This window comes from Psammomys obesus, unplaced genomic scaffold (assembly GCF_907164565.1).
Source record: "Psammomys obesus unplaced genomic scaffold, mPsaObe1.curated_primary_1811, whole genome shotgun sequence".
NCBI lineage: Eukaryota > Metazoa > Chordata > Mammalia > Rodentia > Muridae > Psammomys > Psammomys obesus.
The window spans coordinates 35,926,730-35,946,759 of NW_026596040.1; the positions used below are offsets into that span (position 1 = coordinate 35,926,730).

Below are 20,030 nucleotides of genomic sequence, written 5' to 3' on the forward strand. Positions count from 1 at the left end.
GCGCTTCCTCCTCAACACTGTGAAACAAATAGGCACCAAATATTCTAAGACTCCCAGTTCCCTGTGCCCTGGTCTGGGGTGAATGACAGTTCTGCCAAGACCCCAGCTGGCCAGTGACAGGAAGACAGCAACACTGGGTACAGGGAGCAATTTTACTGGAAAGATGAGAGGAAATTGCATCTTTAATAATTCACCGGCCAGTTTGGAGAGAGGCAGGTTGGCGGGCTGCGTAGCCGCCAGGCTATCCCAGCTTCGGTTCCTGGAAATCCGCTGGCTCCAGAGCCTGCCCAAGAGGCCCGGGGCCTCCATCTCCTCCTGGCTGAGGGACAGCAGGAGCCGACAGAGTCTAGACCAGGGTGAGAGGTTAAAACACAACCATCCCGGGAACGCGCTAGATTGATATCCCCAGCAAAAGGGAGCCAAAGGAATCGATACGGCAGCCCAGGCGGGCAGCCAAGCTCGGCCCAGCCTGGTGGAGTCCTGGCAGAGGAGGGTCCCAGGCTTCAGCCAGCAGACTGTGGAGGGGGTGCTCTCTTCCACACTCCCAGAATGAGCAGGTACCATAGGTGGGAGGGGGGGATCAGCTCGGGTAAAGTAGAGGGCGAAACATGCTGCCCAATGTCCTTGGTGGGTCCCACCTTAGCCCTTTCCTTCCCCCAGGGGCTCTCTCAGAGGAAAAGGCTTCAGCTGGTTGTCACAGGAAAGTCAGGAAGTAGCCGGAGACAGAAAGTGGGTCAGGTGAGGAAGAGAGGGAGACAGGACGCTTGGAGGACAGATAGCCTATGCCTTGTGAGGATTCTGGAGGAGACACCAGCCAGATTCTGGTCTCTGGAGCCCATGCTGGTGCCTCCCAGCATAGCTCTTCATGTATCCTCCTGGCTGTGACCCCTCCTTCTGAGAGGGACCTTCAGAACAAAAGGTACCTGAGGCCCTTTACTCTGGGAAGAGCACTGCTTTTGTAGGCTGTCTTTATCAACAAGCTTCTTCCTGAAGGGCTGGAGACTCTTAGCTAACCAACTTGAAATTTCAAAGCCTTCCTGGGTGTGCCAGTGTCACCTAAAAACCCAATGCAGTGAGGGGACACTCCAAGGGGGATCAGATGGCTTTTGAGAGGATGCGGGGGGCCAAAGTGGTTTGGGCAGACACCTCTTCTTGAATACGCCTTGTGACAAAGGGTCTCAAAGACAGCTTGAAAAGCAACATTCACCTTCTATGACAACTGGGAATCTGGAACTTATGGAGGCAACACTCAGCCAGTGTGATGGCCCAAGCCTACAATTCCAGGAGGCAGGAGGTAGATGGACCTCAAGTTTGAGGGCAACATGGGCTGCAGAGAAAGACGGTGTCACCAAAGCAAGCAAGTAAGCAAGCAAGCAAAAATCTGAACCAACCGAAGGAAGCCTCACCCTCACAAACAAGTAACTGGCTGGCATGGAGCCAGGGATAGATTCGGTTCTGCTGGCTGACAACCCAGTGCTCTTAGCATGCCATCCCAGGGACCCTAAGGGGTTTTTTTTGCTCACGCTCTGATGATGCGACACGAGGCTTTTGCTCAAGTCGACAGATTCATCTTGAGTCACCAGTCCTTGTCCACAGCAGGCCGGTGAGTCCCACCTTCCTCCTGGGAAAAGTGTGATGAAGACAGCCTACAAAAGTCCCCATCCCCCCAGCAGCCTCTTCGTCTTTCCAAGTCACACCTACTATAGAATGGCTCTAATTCTGGGTGGGCAAAACCTCTCTAACCTAGTGGAGCCAACATTTGGGGAACTCACTGGGGAGCAGAATGCAGGCAGAAACATTTCTATATAGATGAATTAGCTGTTAAAAATCATCAGCTCAAAGGGTGTGGTGGCACTGGCCTATAATCTCAGCTCGGGGAGCTGAGATGGGGAAACCTGGAATTTGAGGACAGCTTGGGCTCCAGAGTGAGACCTTGTTTCAAATTACCACCAGTATGACAAAAAACGTCCATCTAAGATGCAAAGCTCAAGGTCTTTGCTGATAGGATGCTCCCAGGGGGCTGGGCCGTGGTGGTACACGACCTTAATTCCAGCCCTCAGGAGGCAGAGGCAGAGGCAGGCAGATCCCAGTGAGTGCTAGGCCAGCCTGGTCTACAGAGTTCCAGGATAGCCAGGGCCACACAGAGAATCTCTGTCTCAACAAACAAACCAAACCAAACCAACCAAACATAAATGCTCCCGGGGCCCTCAGTGAGGGCCTGTGTGCTCCCTGACAGACAGCTCTGGCAAGAGTGATGGCTTAGTTTCTTAGGCCACAACAATGACAGCGGTAACGGTAAGAAGAGCTTTAGGACAAGAGGCAAGAAAGTGTGAAACTCAGATGCAGTGATTAAGTAAACAAGCAGAGCAGCAGGGTCAGATGATCACTGAGGCTAACCCTCGTTCCAGTGTACTGTTAATTAGCGTTCTGGAGATGACTCTGGGATATCAAGAAATGGTCAGACAGGTGATGTCAGAAATCAGGGTGCAAAACACCCCCACAGAGACATTCCAATCAAAAAGGTGAAAACAAAAACAAAAACAAAAAAAGCTGGGTGGGGGCGGCGTATACCTTTAATCCCAGCACTCAGAGGCAGGCTGATTTCTGAGTTCAAGGCCAGCCTGCTCTACAGAGTGAGTTCCAGAACAGCCAAGGCTAAACAAAAAAAAAAAAAAAAAAAAAAAAGAGGCTTCCTAGTTTGAAGAGACATTTTAGTCACACGATCACCTCCCAGTGGACAAGGCCGGGTGCCTGTGGGGAAGGAGAGGTCTGATTGTTGTGAAGACCAGAACCCACAGACTCCCGGGCCTGGGTGGGCTTCCTTCCCAGTCAAGATGACTCCCACCTGGAGTATCAACTAGTCACCGGGCGCTTCTCACCACTCTCTCCCTTTCAATTGTCCCTGTACGGAAGATTCCTAGCCCTGAATTGCACTTCCCTTCTCCGCCACGACAGGAGCAATCGATCCTTCCTATTTGGCCCAGAGGGGACATGTCACCCTGAGCTGAAGGGCACTCAGGGAGAGCTTCCCGGAGGAGGCGACACTACTCGAAAGTCTGCTCCACTAGGTGTGTGACTCAAGCATGCTGACCTCTGCTCCCTGTGCTCTTTGGTGGAGCAGAAAGAGGCCTAGTCTGGGCCCAAACCAGCCAATGTTGCCCAAACTCTGCCCTGTTCACAGCCCAGTGAAACAGGGTGACACAGACCCTGGGACTTCCAGCTTGCTCATTCACCACCTGGAGTGCCATGGCGGAAGTTACCCACAAAAAACCCAAGTGACATTTTTGTGTATGTGTCACCTTCCTGTCCTTCCACACTTGTCTCTGTTCCTCTAGGCAGAGGTTGCCCTGGAGTCCATGCCTGGCCCTGATTGAGCCCCCGAGCCCCTCAATCACCATTTTATTCACCTTGGAGTTACCTTGGTGAACCTGTGTGTTCTGCTGGGTCCCAAGAGGAGCCAAGAACCCTGACCAGAGTCCTGCTGTGCCCTGAAAGGGGGTGGGGCGGGGGAGGGCTGCAACAGGCTGGCTGTGTCATGATGTGAAGAGCAAGGGCTGAGTGAGACTTCTAGAACCCAGGGCATGCTGTGGCCCCCACCTTCCCCCCACCAGCAGCGACCCTGCTTTCAACTCAGCTAATCAGGCTGGTCCTCTGAAGGCCTGGGCACTGCTCTACATTTAACTAAGAAATGCTGAAGGAACCCCGCACTCTGAGGCAGCAGGACTAGGTTAGACAGTCCCTGAAGTGGCGCTGAATCACTTTGGTGGTTAGTGGGCCTGATGCCTGTGTGGCCCGAGTGAACCCGTGCAGGCCTGCCTGAGCGTCTGCTCCGGAACTTGCCACCGTTGGCTCATCCAAGAGCAAGTCTGCAGGGAGGACAGAACTGCAAGGGTTTGTGCCTTTGAGGGGGTGAGCGCCTTTAAAATGGAAGAAGTTTGTCTTATTTTATTTTAGAAAACCAGTTTCTAGGCTGGTTTTCCTCATGCAGGCTTGATGGGTGCTGGGACTCCTCCTAGTTTGTCACCTGGTAGGGAGGGGCTATCCTTTCTCCCTAGACTGGGAATGAGGCTGGGCAAGCCCGGGAGTGTTACCTGAGGCCGGGTGTCAGGCACTGGCTCTCCACTGGCTTGCCATTGTCAGAGCCCTGCACCAGGACACCCAGCAACCGGGTGAGGCTTGTGGGTGGATGGCTGTGGCCTGGGCGGCTGACACAGCAGCCTGCTGCCAGCTCTCATTTTCTGAATATATTTTCCCGAAGCCCCCAGCACTGGGGGGCAGTGATGGGTCTGAGAAGCAGGAACTTGGCTGAGATCATCACGTAGAACCCTCTATGCATTGGGGCAGCTATGGGATCCTGGCTGTAGTCATCTCTCTCGCAGAGCCAATCATATCCACAGCCTTGATGCTCCTGTGAATCACAGAAGACTCCGAGCACTCAGGGCTGTGCCTAGGATACTGCAGCACTCGGGAAATGGAGACACTGACTGGCATGGACACCCATGTGTGGGGACTCTGGGTAGGGTCCTCTGTGGCTTCTAGGAGCTGCCCTCTTAACTCCCTCCCTGCCCTAAATCACCCTTAACCCAAATGGGCACCCAGAGAAGGCAGGGCTGATGGACTCTCAGGCTAGGTAACATGCTGCTATGAACTTAAGGACTGGCTCCAAAGTCATGTTGGAATTCCAGCCCCTAGTATGGTAGTCTTTGGGGGTCTGTATTTTGGAAGGTAATTATGTCACAAGAGTGGACCCCTTATGAATGGAGTTATTGTCCTTATAAAGCCACCACCGCCCGGCTCTTGGTGAAACCCTTTTCTGCCTGTGTGGATACAAGATGTGGGCAGTCTGCAACCAGAGGGGTCCTCACAGGAGCCTGCCATGGTGGCACTTCTGCCCTAGACCACCAGCCAGAAATAAACTCCTGTTGTTCATAGGCCACCTCGTTCTATGGTGCCTTGCTACAGTAACTGGAATTGATGAAAACAGGCTCCCTCACAGGGCCTGCAAATGATTTCTTTTAAAATTAGAATGAAAACTTTCAGGTTAAAGAAAATGTTTTAGTACTTATTGATATATATCTTTATAATATAGTCATGAAATCCAGTTTACACACACGGACAGACACCAGAGAGAGAGGCAGGCCTAAGAAAGCAAAAGTGCTTAGGGCCTATGAGTGTCACGGACACTCTTGAATCAGGGCATGTATTCTGCTGAACTCAAGTGACTGTCTGGACACTCCCCCTCTCTGAATGTACTTGCCACCACACTCCAGCCACAGCGGCAAACCCCAGCACCACCACGCAGAGTGTGGCTACGAGGCCTGGGTGTTAATTCTACAAGAGCATCACTGTTCTTCACACTCAACACTTCGCCGCCATGCTTGCAGGGCAGTGGCTCTCTGCTCCTCCTCGCTGGCACCCCATCCAAGGTATGACATAAATACATATCCTTCGTCAGAAAAGCGGTTCTCCCAGGTCAGGATTCTGAAAGTTATGCTGTGTGGGTGTGTCCTGTTTCAGCATAGAGTTTGAAAAGTTTCTAGCAATTTCGTTATTGACCTAACACCCCCACCCCACCCCCCGCCCCGCTACTCTCTTCTCTCCTGGATACCTCAGAGCCTTTGGAAACTGGGGCCCAGAAGCACGCACTGCGGGTATTACATATTATGATAGACCCAAACTTTTCAGGCTCCTCCCACACCCATGCAAAAAGCCCAGATGGCCCTGTCTCCACAGCCTGCAGGGAGGCTAGGAGCCTGCTCTGGCCCCATCTCAGCAGGCGGCTGGCTGCCCTTTCTCTGAGTGACTGGCCTTTGGAGGGGACGAGGGGGGTGAGGCAGAATGACAACCAGCTTTCTTGGCTTTCTTGGCTCTCAGGCTGGACCTGGCTCTTGCACTGTTTGCCCTTGGCTCATCTGCAAAATGGGAGTCAGAACCGCTTAACCGGTATGGAGTCCAGCTCAGCGGCAGAGCTTCATGAGGCACTGGGTTCCACATCCAACACCACAGAAAAGTTCACAGCAGGGCTGGCAGGATGGCTCAGTGGGAAAGTGCTTCTGGGGTAATTCTGGTAATTGGAGTTCAATTCCCAGAACCTGGAAAGGTGGAAGGGGAGGACAGACTCCACCAAGCTGTCCTTTGACTTCCATGAGTGCACTGCAGCAAGCGAGCACACACACACACACACACACACACACACAGGCACAAACACAGGCACAAACACAGACACAAACACAAGCAGATAGACACACACAGACACACAAAGACACACACACACACACACACACACACAGTCAGTGCACAGCCAGCAAAAATCACAACAAAAACAAGGGGCTGGAGGGATAGATGGCTTTGCAGTTACAAACACTTGCAGAGGACCAGGGTTCAGTTCCCAGCACACACACGGTGGCTCACAATCATACAACCACCCGTAACTGCCGTCCCAGAAGGACCTTCTTCTCACCCCCTGCAGGCACCGGGAATGCACGTGGTGGACATACTATCCAGGCAAAACACTCACACTCACACACACACACACACACACACAGCCAAACCCAGAGAGAGCATAAACCTCAGAAGCACCGTGCTCCCCACCCAGTGTCCCCAACCTTTGCTCTAGTACTCTGACATCCTGAGTCTTGCAGTGTGAGTGTTCTAGATGATTCATTCAAAATGAAGTCTTCTTTTTTGCCTCTCTGTGGAGCAAGGACAAACGGAACCTGCTCCTAAGAGACAGGACACACATCAGCAGAGATGGGAGAGAGACACAGGGCAGAAGCAGTTCGCATTGGGATGTTAGGCTGCATGGGACCCTGCAATCTATGCCCTTCTAAGCAGGACTGAGTCACCCAGAATCACCTCTTAGGACAAAGTTTCAGGTTGGGACTCCTCCTCTTCTCCCTGGGTGTTATCTTGAGACCCGCCTCCTTTGCCCTCACATCCCTACCCCAGTGGTATACCTTGGCCATCCTCAGGCAGCGTCATGGGAGGCATTTGACTCAGTCCTGAGCAATGACTGGATCTCAGCATGGCCTCTCTGGCTACATGGGCTGCTTTGGGCCAGCCTAGGGAGCCATGAGGAGCTGTTACTAAGAGGCAGGTCCTGTTCCCATGCTTCTCCAGGGACGAAGCTGTGAATGAGGACATACTATCACATATGCCTCATGGAGCTCCTTTAGGACCCGACCAAAGCCTCATTTGGCCGCCCGAGACCGGACAGCTATTTGCTGCTGACTTTGCCAGAGTCTCAGGCCATTGCCAAGTGCCATGGGGACATTTCCCTGGTTGCAGCAGGTCCAGGGGTGGGTTCAATTTGTAACAAGCCAAAGAGGTCACAAAAGCCATTTTCTTCAGGAAATTCCACCACCCTGACTCGGCCTCGGAGCCCAGCTTTTAGAGACAGAAGCCCTTTGCCCAACCTCCTCCCGTCCCAGAGTCTGCTCTAGCCCCGGATGGCAGGCAGATGGTGAGGCCTCTCTCACCAGCTCACAGCCTGGGCTGAGCTCTTCTGTCTGTACCAGCTGAGCCTTGGGGAAAGCTTTCCATTCCGAGCTCAGAGCAGAGAAGAAAGACTTGGCACACTTTTGGTTTTTGGTATCATTTAATTTTTTTTTTTTTAAACCCACTTGTAGTCTGGGTTCAGCTGGGAAGCAGGACATATGGGTGGAGGGAAGGGGATGGCGCGAGCAGGACTGGCCCATAGCTTTGGCAGGAATCTCTAGACCCTGCTCCAGGGAGGTAGGTCCTGTTGTCAGGCTCTGGCTGGCTCAGGCGGGGCTACAGATCTCCGGGTCCAAGTGCCCTAAGCGGAGGAGAATTCGATTCTCCCCAACCCACCTCCTCGATGACCCAGTCAGAGGTTTCCCAACACCGTGCCAGGCAGCTGAGGGACATCAGGCCATCGGCAGGCCTGAGTGTCTGGGTCAAGGAACGCTGTCTGGCGTCTGATGCCAGATAACAGCCTCCGCTGTGGCTCCGTGGGGGCTGCCATCTAGAGTGGCCCCAAGGAGCTCTTTCTCTTGGCTCCTGGGCTGCCTGGGGTCATTCCCTGAAGCTTGGGTGCAACCAGTGCTATACTTCCACCCCCCACCCTTCAGACAAAATAAAATACAATACAATACAAATTAGAATAAATACCAACTGGGTCAACATTTACATTTACACAGATGAACAAGATGATCCCCAAACTGCAAAGGTTTACAGACCGGATAAGGAGCGGTGAGTGGATGAAGATGGTTGGGGGCACATGTTCCCCGTGGTTGATGGTGGGGCTCCAGGCCTTGTCCAGGGGAGGCTGGGAGACCTGCAGGAGCTGTGGTCCCAGAGCTTAGGCAATATGGCCAGTACACAAGGAGGACAGTGACAAGCAGGCCACTTGAGTGGAACCCAAGGACCAACTCGTCCTGACAGGCGGGGGAGCCTGGAAAGGCTCAGTATCAGATCATCATGGCCAGACAGGACAACACAAGCCTGAGAGAGGCAACAGCCAAATATGCCTTCTGTTTATTCATTCAGAGGCCGGCTTGGATATGCCATTCCTCTGGAGACAGGGAAGGCTCTGGCCTGGGGAGGTCAGGGGTCTCTGGATGCCTGCATGACCCCCACTTCCCTCCTGAGTAGTCTCCCACAGAAAGCTGTTTAGGCAGTGGTGGCACAGGCCTTTAATCCCAGCCCTCGGGAGGCAGAGGCAGGCGGAGCTCTATGAGTTCGAGACCACCTAGTCTACAGAGTAAGTTCCAGGACAGCCAGGGCTACACCAAGATCTTAGGCTTTACTGTTGTTTCTTTAAAAAATAAAATAAAATAAAAATAATAATAATAAAAGGTTTTCTTTCCATGTCTGAAAAAGTAGCAGGGATCTGCATTTAGAACAGACAGACAGCTGGAAGTGACATATTAGGATGGGCCAGGAAGTGCTGTCAAGCAATGGGATACAACAGGCAAACTCTAGGTCTGGAGCCACCGGGACACAACATGTAATTAAAAATATATTTATATATGTATACATATTTATATCTCCATCTTCACACTGGTCCTCAAGGCCCTAGGAAGGGCTTCTCTTGAGGCAGGGTCACCAACAGGCCATTAAGAAGGAGTTGCATTAGGCCCATGGTGCCCACAAAGCCATGGTCTCCGCCCCTCTACACAGTGTTTGGGCGCCCCTGTATGGAGCCTACTCTATGAACCCAGTGAGACCTCCCTACTCCTGAGGCTTGAGTCCCCACCATCAGCACTTTCTTCCTCATGGTCCTGCTTCATTCTTAGCAGATGCATATATACAAATGTGTGCGTGGGTGTGTGTACACAAACACATATACACCCACTCACACTCATACACACACACCACTCTATAGATACCTGAGAAGCAGGCCTATGCAAACACACACACACACACACACACACATACCATTCTACAGACACTTGGGAAGCAGGCCTATGGAAGCACACCTATGGCTCCCGAAGCTTCAGGGGGAGCAGGTGCCTGTGGGCCTGGGCTGCCCAACTCTACAAAAGCTTAGCTTCCCTGATATCTTCTCTGGGCATCCCATTTGCCCTGCTCTTCCCTCAACACCTCCTGTGTAGTGTCCCTGGGCTCCAGGCTCAGCCTAAGGGCTGGAATGGGAGTAAGGAAGCAAGAAGCAGAAAATAAGACAGATGGGAAGGAGAGGAAAAGGAAAGCGAGCAAAGCTCTCTTAGACCTCTCTATAGAGGTCAATGGGATGGCCATTGACCTCTATACCTTCTTCCCAGCAGCCCCTTTCGAGGCCCCATCTCAGGACCTGAAAATTTTAGTTGGAGAGAGCTGGGTACTCTTCCTCTGCTACCCGCTTCCCTTTCTAGTCTTCTAGACTCGGTACAATTAAGAGAAACCTTCCCTGCTCTTCACTTTAGCCAGTCTGAACTGAGCTGGGAAGCCTCAGGAGCAACGGTTCTCAACCTTCCTAACGCTTCGACCCTTTAATACTCATGTGCTTCTTCACGTTGTGGTGACCCCCAACCAGGAAATTATTTCCGCTGCTACTTCATAACTGTGATTTTGCTACTGTTATGAATTGTAATGTAAATAGCTGATATGTGGGATATCTGATATGTGACCCCATGAAAGGGTTGTTCAACCCCCCTCTAAAGGGGTCACAAGCCACAGGCTGAGAAGTGCTGCTCAAGAGCCTCCAACATGGCCCAGGCATGACCAGTTCCAGTAAAAGGAGCCGACTAGGAAGCCACTGGGCTTGGACACTTATTCTGGGGATCATCAAAGTGTGGGTTCCAGCTTCCCAGAGATGAGGCAGAGGAGCCTCCAGTCACCACACCGAGACCAGCCTCTTGGACTGCCTCATCCTCTCTAACCATTATAGACTGGGTTGTTCCCTGGAACCAAAGCCTTTCAAGAAACCGTAGCTTTGATTCTAGCCTGAAAAATTCATCTAGCTGCCTGCCTGGTCACCTACCAAACTGTCCCAGTCATGACCCAGCGATTTCTCCTCTCCCCAGCAGACTTGGAGACAGGGCTTTTGGGTCTTGCCTGGGATGAGGTGAGGGCAAGGACACAGCCCATGAATGAGGCTCCAAGACCCACGGAGCTAGCAGTGGGCTCTTCCTCTAGCAGTTGGCTTGGAACAAGACCTGCATTTGGTTTTAATCTGCCAGCCTCATTTCTGGCCCTGTTTGCCATAACAGGGGCCAGGGCAGGTGCTAAGGCAGTCCAGGGGACAGTATCAGCCCTTTGGAAGCTAGCAGTGGACAAGAACAGAGGCACTGCAGGATAGGGGCCCAGGAACACAGGATTCCAGCAGGGACCCCCATTGGGGCAGAAGTTTCCAATTACTAGCTGGCTACTGGCAAGCTGTTAGTGGCTAGATTCTTTCCAGAGGGGGCAGGGTTTGATCTCCCACTAATCAGGGGATCCTTGAAGGGGATCGCATCGAGGCATTTTCATTGAGAAAAAGGAGACTTCAAAGCAACCGACTTTTGAAAAACAAAATAAAAGGGTTCAAGCTGAGCCCTCCCTTTTCTGCCTGGGGGAGCAGCAGGCCCTGAGGCTGGAGACTGAGGGTAGAAGGAATGGAGCGTGAGGGTGGAGCATGAAGGTTAGAGGGGGAAAAAAAGACTCTCCCCAGCTCCACTGGGGCCGACAAAGGCCGTCAATTATGGGCGGCTGGTGGGGGCCGTGCCTGCCTTTGTCCTCCAAGACATCTGCTACCCGTTGCCTGCTGCCAGTTGGCCACTGCGCCTGACAGCACGTGGGAACAATGAGAGCCGTCTCGACCCACTTTTTCAGCCTTCAGCAGTCCTGGCTGACCCAAGCAGTGGCCAGAGGTGTGGGAGGCTGAGAGGCAGCTGGAGACGGTGAGGAGTGGCAGAGATTCCTCCCATAAAGCTCTATGGGGGGGGGGGGGAAGGGTTGGAAGGTAAAAGGTGGAGAGGGATGAGGGCTGAGGAGAGCGAGGAGAAGAGAGCAAGGGCGGGTGACCACCAGCACAAAGAAACATGCTTCCCTTGGTGCGCTGCCATGTGCTCAGGATTGGGGGGGGGGCTGCACGGAGGAGGTCTTCTGAGGCGTACAATCCACTCCCCGGCTGGCTCCAGACTGGCCCCCGTTGCTGCCTGCCTCCCTGCTCAATTCTCTTTCCTGCCAGGGCCACCCCTGTCCTTTCGCCTGTCCATCTGGCCCTGTGCGCCAGGGCCCCAGCTGCCCATGGGCTGCCCACCAGGCCCCCCTGGCTGTCAGGCTGTCAGTTTCTGGATGGTCCTGTTGTAGTACTGCGTGATGGGGGGCGTCAGAGGGTTCCAGCTGTTGGCGTGGAGCTCGATGACCTCCAGGAGCAGGGACCGGGTTAGCATGGACTCGGTGGGGCACAGCATCTTGTCTCGGGCGCTGGCTAGGAGCTCTGTCATCATCTCAGGCAGCTGCTCCTCCAGCAGCCGGCCAGTGCTTTGTAGCTGTGGGTGAAAAGTGTGGTCAGGGCGGAACTTGGACCCCGTAATATGTACCCCTCCTCCAATCCCTGGTTAGGTAGGCTGAAGGCAAGGAGCAAAAAGGTCTGAATTGTCCTAGATCCAGGCAGGAATAGCCAAAGGTGAGATTTAACAACCATCTGCCAGCAGGAATGCCCGGAACCAGGATATTGCCTCTGCCCAGGCCTGACAGCAACTCACTGGGAATTCACTTTGTGCTTTCTACCCCAGAGCCTCCCCTCCTGTGGGAAGCTTTCTCTGACTACACTTAGACATCACCTGACCCCAAGGTCTGTTCCCTGGGCAGTCAGGTATCTCTGTGTTCATTTCCATTCATCAGGTATTTCTCCAGAAACAGATTAGTGATCAGTACCTACCTGTATCTACGTGGAACACAATGGAAGATGTGTTCTAAGCAAAAACCTACCTCTAGCCCCAGAACTGGCCTCTGCCCACATCTGTAATAATAGCTAGGAGAGAAACACGAACTGAAGTAGAAGGCCAGCCAGGCAATCTTGGGAGACCAATCAATCTTAGGAGAGGGAAAACAACAAAACAACTACAAAACAAAAACTGGCCAGGAGAAGCTCTAATCTTTCTGGATTTCCGGCTAACAACCCCTTCAGGACCCTCATCGACACTGCACTCTGGCTTGTTCTACCTGGCTTTCCAGGCTCCGTCTTTCCCACAAAGCCTTGCTCCGACCTCCCTCCCCTCATTTCCAGAGATATACACCCATCCCATACATTTCCCAGCCACTGTGCATGTGGTGGCCTTGAAGCCATCTGAAGGAACAGACCTTATCTTATCTTTCCCTCTAATCTCCTCAAGCCCAGCTAGAGCCCAGCAAAAAATAATCTTCATGACCGTCCCATCCAACCAAGGCTGCTATGCAGGCTCTTGGGATTTATAAGCTCCTGCGCTGTGGCCTTGCAACCTGGACGGAGCCATCTGAGCATACAGGATGCTCACTAGTATGGACAGGCTGGGTCCCCATGCTATAAGGCCTTTTTTCTCTGCCTGCCATCCTGAGTGACTCCGGGCTGTCGGCAGAGGGCAAGGATCTGCCCCAAGAACCCAAGCAGCCTTGGAAGGAAGATTCCAGAAGAAGTTTCAGCATTCACTGGCTACATGTTGAGTTCAGGAATAGTGTCTCCCAAGAACCAATGTAGGAGATTCAAGCAAACATTTGGCACCTTCTCCTAATTACATACCACGGAAGTGAAGGGCGATCTTTGGGGGCAGCAGATCACCTGCAACCTCTTAAGTCATTCCTGTGGTATGCCTGATTCAAAAAGCAAGAGATCATGGGACAGAGAAGTGGGCAGTGCCAGCCTGTACTGACTCCCCTACAGAGCAATCCTCTATAAGCCTGGCTCCACAGACATCTCTGGACCAATGGCTGTTTCAGGGACTGTTGCTCCCCCAAACTGTGAGGCCTGAAGGCATGTGAGTCTGGGATCAGGCCCTCTGAGCCCACTGCTCACCTCCATGGAGCAGCAGAGGACAGCATCTTCCTTCACATCCTGAGACTGCAAGAGCTGTGGAAGAGAGAGCAGAGAGGAAAACAGTCAGGCTGCTAGCTCCTGCAGGTGGGACACTGTTCTGTTCATTCCTGTCCCAGCTTTGACGCCATTGGTGACCAGCATCTCCACTGGGTCAGCAGCCAGGGCCTGGCCATCGGAGGGAGTTGAGCCATCAAACTCTGTTCTCCATTGGTGTAACACTGCAAGCTCAAAGCCAACTGTGATTCATCCACAGTAAGCGCTTTTTAAGCAAGGCCACGACCAGGCTGCCGTGACCACATCCCCCAAGGTTTCCTCTACCTGTCTCATCTATGTATTTGTTTATTGTTTATTTGTATACTTATTTGTTTATTTGTTTGTTGAGACAGAAGCCTCATGTAGCCCAAGCTGGCCTTGAATTTGCTGTGTGACTGAGGATGACTTTGAATTCCTGATGTCCCTCTCTCTGCTGCCTAAGCTTTGTGATCAGAGGTGTGCGCCACCATGTCTCAACTTTTTCCCCATTTGAGACGAGGTTACATGCCATCGTGCAGGGTAGTCTCAAAGTAGCAATCCTCTGTCCTCAGTCTCCCCAGTGCTAGGATTACAAGTGTGGATTTGGCTCCCACTCAGCATTTTCAGTATACAACTGCATGCCTCATGTATATCAGTTCTAGTTTTGATCTTTGTATTTTTGTTCCTAAAGACGCTAGGCCATCGCATAACCACAGACCTCACTGTTTTACCCTACTCAGGCCCTGCCCACACATGATTCTTTAGAAAGGCCTCCCCCTAGCAGCCTGCTTGCCCCCATCCACTTCCCGCTGACATCTCTCTGGAGTCCCTGACATCTGTCTCTTCTTGTGTGTCCTCTATCTTCTCCCTCCATCACAAATGAAGCTCTATAAGATCAGGGCCTAATTCGTCCACCTTTGTCTCCAGACCCTGTCACAGGTGCTTAGTAAAAAGATAATATTTGCTGGTAAAAAAGTCTTTGGGAGGCAGGATGGCAGGCTGTCAAGCTGGCAGTGTCTGCAGGAGGCCAGATAAGGGCCAATTGGAGAGGCCACTGTGATACATATGGCCTTAGGAAGGTAACATTGAGGGGGGACGCGAGCAGCACCGTCTCACACACCTCCCTTGTCAGAAAGGACATGGCTTGGAATCACAACTGATGCTTCTGTAAAGACACCCCACATGTGCCAGTGCCGTCTAGGCCAGCGGTTCCCAACCAGTGGATCTCGGCACTTTTCACAGGGGTCGCCTATCAGACATCCTGCATATCAGATATTAACATTACAACTCACACAAGTAGCAAAATCACAGTTATGAATGGCAACGGAATAAATGGTTGGGGGTCATCACAACGTGAGGAGCTGTATTAAAGGGGTCACAGCCTGAGGAAGGGTGAGAAGCACTGCTCTAGGGCACGTGGTGATAATCACCAACTTCGTAGCCTCCGGCCCAGTGTCACTTCCAGGACTTTTCTTCTGAAAGCGAACCCGCACACTTTATACAACACACCCATTTTCTGCTCCAGTCTATGACGGCAAGAGACTGACAATGACGTGACACCTCCTGACAGGTCTGCACAGTGGACCCTGTGGCACGTGGCTGTCCCTTCCCTCCACACTGGTGGCTGCTTCTGGAGCCCTCTTGACTCTTATCCTGTGGTCTCGAATCCCTAAGAAGAGCCTAGGAGGCTTCCACTGAGCTGGAGTCCCGGGAGTGTGCTAAGGGTCTCACGTGCGTGGTCTCTCATCTGGATAACTCGGGGAGACCAGAGTGGAGATTAGGAAACATGTTCTGGAAAAAGTTGGGGGGTGGGCCATCTCACCTGGCAGCCGGCCACCCAGCCCACTCTGGCAGGAGCTGATCCCAAGGCCTGAAAGTGACCTTTGTGGGCGAAGCTAGAGGGAAAGGTATGTCTGCCTTCGCTTACTCCCCGGGGAAGGTGGAGCCCGAGGTGAGCTCTGCAGAGCTCTGGACTCCCTGCTGTGGTGAACTTCCCTCAGGGTTACCACCTGTAGTATCTGTACTAGCTGTGGCAGGGGGATTTGGGTTTTTAAGGCCAGCTTGGGCTACAAAGTAAGAGTCTACCTCAAAATACGTGAAACCACAAGTTACATGACTGTAGACATTACAACAAATAAATAAAATGCTACAGAAGTTACAAGGAAGGCAGGAGATGAGAGGTTCCTAGGGGCGGGAACTCAAGGCAGGATTTCTCATGGTACATGCAGGTGTGTGCCTGGGCCATATTAGGTTCTGAGATCAGTCTTTGGGCCTGCAGCATCTCCCCACAAGTGTCTGACAGCTTTAGATAATATTATGGGAAATTCCTGAGAAGCAATGCTATGAAATGTGTTGTCTCTTCCTCTGGAAAGTGGCCCTCCCCTAAGCCAACAACTCCATTTCTTCTACTGTCCAAAGCCTGGTTGCCTTCCTTTGGCCTTTCATGACAGGATGAGGCTCTGCTGTCTGTCCACATTCCTTCCTTTATTCCTCTATCCTTTTTCCATCCTACTATATGATGTCCCAAGCTTCCCACAGATGAATACTGCTGTTCCTACCCTGGCAGGCCTTGTCTTTCTCACTTAGGACAGAAAAGACTGCTCAGGACTCCCAAGTAGAGCTGTGGGAGGGTTCCCTTTTCCAACCTTATCTCTTATTTGGCTGTTGGGAAAGTCTGTCCTAAGCCAAAAATCACATTGTGTGATAGGCCCTGTTGCACAGGCCTGTTGGGCTTTCTCAAGGAAGTTACTGAAGGCTGTGCCTTTCTTTCACTCTCCCGTCTTTACCGTTGCTGCATACAGACAGCACATGAAGGAAAGGCTGGGGAGATGGCTCTGTTGGTAAAGTGCTTGCCCGGCAAGCATGAGGACCTGAGTTGGATCCCCAGAATCTGTGTAAAAAATCCCAACTATGAGGGGGCACACTTGTAATTTCAGCCATGGAGAGGCAGAGACAGGAGGATCCCTGGGGTTCGATGGCCTACTGGTCTGCCTACTTAGTGAGCACCAGATTCATTTAAAGAATGTGCCTTGAAGAACAAAGAAGACACTTGGCAATGGACTCTGACTTGCTCGCCCCTTAGATGCAGACTACCTCTTGGTGTTACCTGTTGAATACGGAACCCTAGATCCTTTAAAGCTGACCCTTTAGGGCACCTTCACCCTCCTCCTCATTTGACCTCTAAGGGCCTTGCTTCTGCTCTGGGGATTGTCAGGAAACACCCCACCTGCTGTTTTTTGTGCTAGCAAGAGGATCACTTGCCTCCTTCAGTGAGGGTTCCTTCCCTGGAGCCCCTTTGAGTCTATCCTCCCAGGCTGTCCAGACCTAGCCACGGCTCCCTAGTAGCCACTCTTGGACTTTGTGGGTATCCTAGACATCCTTCCAAGTACAGACCCTTTCCATTCTTCTATCTCTGCCCAGACTTTCTGTTCTGTGCTGTATTTTTCCAAGTCTAGGCTCCCAAAGGGACAGTTAGGTTTTGAATAAGAGAACCCTGTTTGTATGTTGAGGGACTAAGCATTTCTCTCATTTACGTGTGTTCTACTTGGGATTTTTCAGGAAACAGTTGCCTGAACTCAAAGATTGGTCTCAAAAAGGAGTGGGTGCTTGAAACACACATAATACTTGTATACTTCTTTGAGGCTTTATGACTGACAGTAGTCAAAGGCAGACCACCCAAGTTTCCACCATTGGGGGGAAGGATAAACAAACCATCTGTCTCTATAAGGGAATATTATTCAACCCCAGGAGTTGTGACATGTGCCATCACTTACTTCAATGAACTTCAAGACACTGCTAAATGAAAGTAGCCAGGCACAAAAGAACAAATACCAAATGATTCTACTTATACGAGGTATGGAGAACAGGCAAATTCATAGAGACAGCAGATGGTAGCTAACAGAAACCGGGGTGGGATGGGGAGTTATTCAGGAGTTAGACAGGTTGTCAATTGGGAAAAATAGAAAAGTCTCTGTAGCTGGTAGGGATGATTACAAAGCAATGTGATTGGGCTTAATACGGTAAAAGTATACTTAAAATGGTAAATATTATGTTATGTATATATAATATACCACAACAAAACCCTGGTTATTTAAAAAAAAAGAAAGAAAGAAAGAAAAAATAACCAGAGAAAGCCCTCTCGGAGAATAGACTGCCCTTCTGAGCCACCCTTCTTAGGAAGAAGGGCTGCATTAATGAAAGACCATCGTGGCCCACTCTTGGGGTGAAGGTCTGGGTGGGGAAGAGGCCACGCCTCCTCCAACTCTTTGGCATAGAGAGGGATGTGGGCGGGCTGGGGCAGGCAGAGCACCCGCACCCTTGCACCGTGAAATGTGTTTTTTGGATGAGAATCCAAGGCAATTGTACGAGCCCACACAGTGTTTGTTAGGAAGCGAATGCATTCCTGTGCTATTGTCTCTGCCGGAGTCTTGTTGTGGGCACACCCATCACATCCTCCCTCAGGGAGAAGAAGCTGAGGTGCTCCAGCCAGGCTGTGGGAGGCCTGACAGCAACTAGAGAAAGAGCATCCCCGAGTCCCCCCGGGAAGGGCCATGGGGCCTGGGCATGCTGCCCAAGGCGTGCCCAGGATGGAACTAGGCTGGCTTTTGAGATGCCACCCAGCAGGGAGAGAAAGAAGGTGCTGATGGAAGGAAGCATGGGGCTGCCTTGATGTGCTGGTAGGGATGAGCAAGGAGACCAGTGCTTGTCTTACTGGTTAGGATGTCAACCTAAGGTATGCTGGCCGGCCCTTCCTGACCACCCTAGCTCTCCACAGGCACGCTCTGTAGTCTTGGGGATCAGGCCCAGTCGCCTCACACACTACAGCGAAAGCTCACTCTGACCCTGTTGCCAGTGGCCCTGGTTCTATGAGGGGTGGGGGTGGGGGGAGCAAGGAGGGTGCAAGATAAAGAACTTTACAAAGTAGACTACACTTGCTACCTTGCTGGAGTCCAGAGCCCATCAGAATACCCTGATTGGCTGCTGGTATATGTGGAAGGACCAAGACTTGTAAGAACAAAATCAAAAAGTGGATGACGTTGAAGGCCAGAAATATTAAAAAGGAGATCAAAGAATTGGAGATGGAGGACACCTCAGAGATGGACATAAACACTGACAGTGGAAAGAAAGGAGAGAGAAAGCGAAGGAAAGAGGACACAGCCCCAGTACAGGGTACGTGGACCATGGGCTGCTCTGCTGGGGATTTCACATGGCCGCCTGCACTGTGGGAGTGCCTTACAGTCGTCAGAGCCCATCTAGCCTATGCCTCTGCTGGCTCTGGACCCACATCACAGTCAAGTCTAAAAGACAACACAGGAACTGATACTCACAGTAATGACCTTGAGTCATCAAGAGAAGAGGGTCAATTACGTCTGGTTCTCTCTGTTCAGGGAGGCAGATAATCTATCCAAGAAAGCCTATCATCAAACACGTGCGGCAGGCTGACAGTCAAGATCTGCCACTCACCAAGCGTCACCCAGGGCATGCCACTTAATCACGCTGCGCCTCAGTTTCCTCACCCGAGAATGGGGATAATATCTGCCTCGCTGTTTTGAGAGTCAACGGAGATAATATATGGGCAAACGCTTTGAAAAGTGCAAAGCCCGATTTAAACGTAAGGTGTTATTATTATGATTACATTTATATCTTTATAAACATATATCTTCCCTGCAGATCCCAACACACTTTGTACCCTCGTGACACTCCTGTGGAGACAGGCAAAGGCCACAGGCATTATTATCTCGACTTAATAGACAGAGAAACTGAGCATCAGTAGTTAAATGGCTTGCATGAGCCAGACAGACAGTGAGTCTGAGCAGAGCTAAACAGAGTCCTGGGTCAGCATCTTCTTCCTTAGAGGATGCTTTTCGTTTCTCCCAGACTAGCTAATTTTTAGGTTGAGAGCTGGAACTCCTAATTCTTAATTCTGCTGACTGGTGACAAGAGCCAACCTGGGCTTTCACAGCAATGGACTGATCTTGCCTGTTCTTTGATTGCACTGGTGACAAGTGTTTGTTCATCGAGTCGCTTCATCCTTTCATCCATTTGCTTAACCATTAGTCCACTTACCCACTTACTCTGACCTATCCACTCGCCCACCCTTCTATATCCACACTGACCCACCGCCCCTCCACCCACCTACCCGTCCACACAAGCATGTACTCACCTACACACAAACATTGAAGAAACCTTCACTATGTGCTAAGCACAGCGCAAACACAAGAACAATGACAAGACTTCTTACTTAGTAGGGAAGACAAGAGAGGCTCTTGCCAGGCATATAAGGTTGGAGGATGGGGTGAATAGTGGTAGTGGAGACTATTCCAGGCATTTTGCAAAGAAGAGTATCCACAAGTATTCACAAATGCAACTACCAGTACTCCAACAGTGTGCCAAAATACCTAAAACACACAGGGCTGGGGGCAGGAGAATGTGGCATAACAAACAAGACCAGGGCCAAATACTAATGGGATTTAGATGCCACGATACTCACTTGTTTGTTTGTTGTCTTATCTCAGGGTTTTGGAGAGCCCCTGAAGATTTTAAATGGGGGCCTAGCAGG

The 20,030-nt window shown here is 51.5% G+C and overlaps 1 protein-coding gene across 6 annotated transcripts in view; it reads right to left on the bottom strand.

Annotated features, from left to right (window-relative positions):
- Positions 1-11,508: 11,508 nt before the first annotated feature.
- Ctif (cap binding complex dependent translation initiation factor) overlaps positions 11,509-20,030 on the bottom strand; it is a 241,383-nt gene continuing 232,861 nt past the window's right edge. For all 6 annotated transcript variants that reach the window (XM_055622607.1, XM_055622606.1, XM_055622609.1 and 3 more), the window contains exons 11-12: positions 13,439-13,492; positions 11,509-11,936 (exon numbers count right to left, since the gene is read on the bottom strand). In XM_055622607.1, coding sequence (XP_055478582.1) covers positions 11,721-11,936; positions 13,439-13,492 — 270 coding nt within the window. In that variant the 3' untranslated portion in view covers positions 11,509-11,720. The remainder of the gene's footprint in view (positions 11,937-13,438; positions 13,493-20,030) is intronic.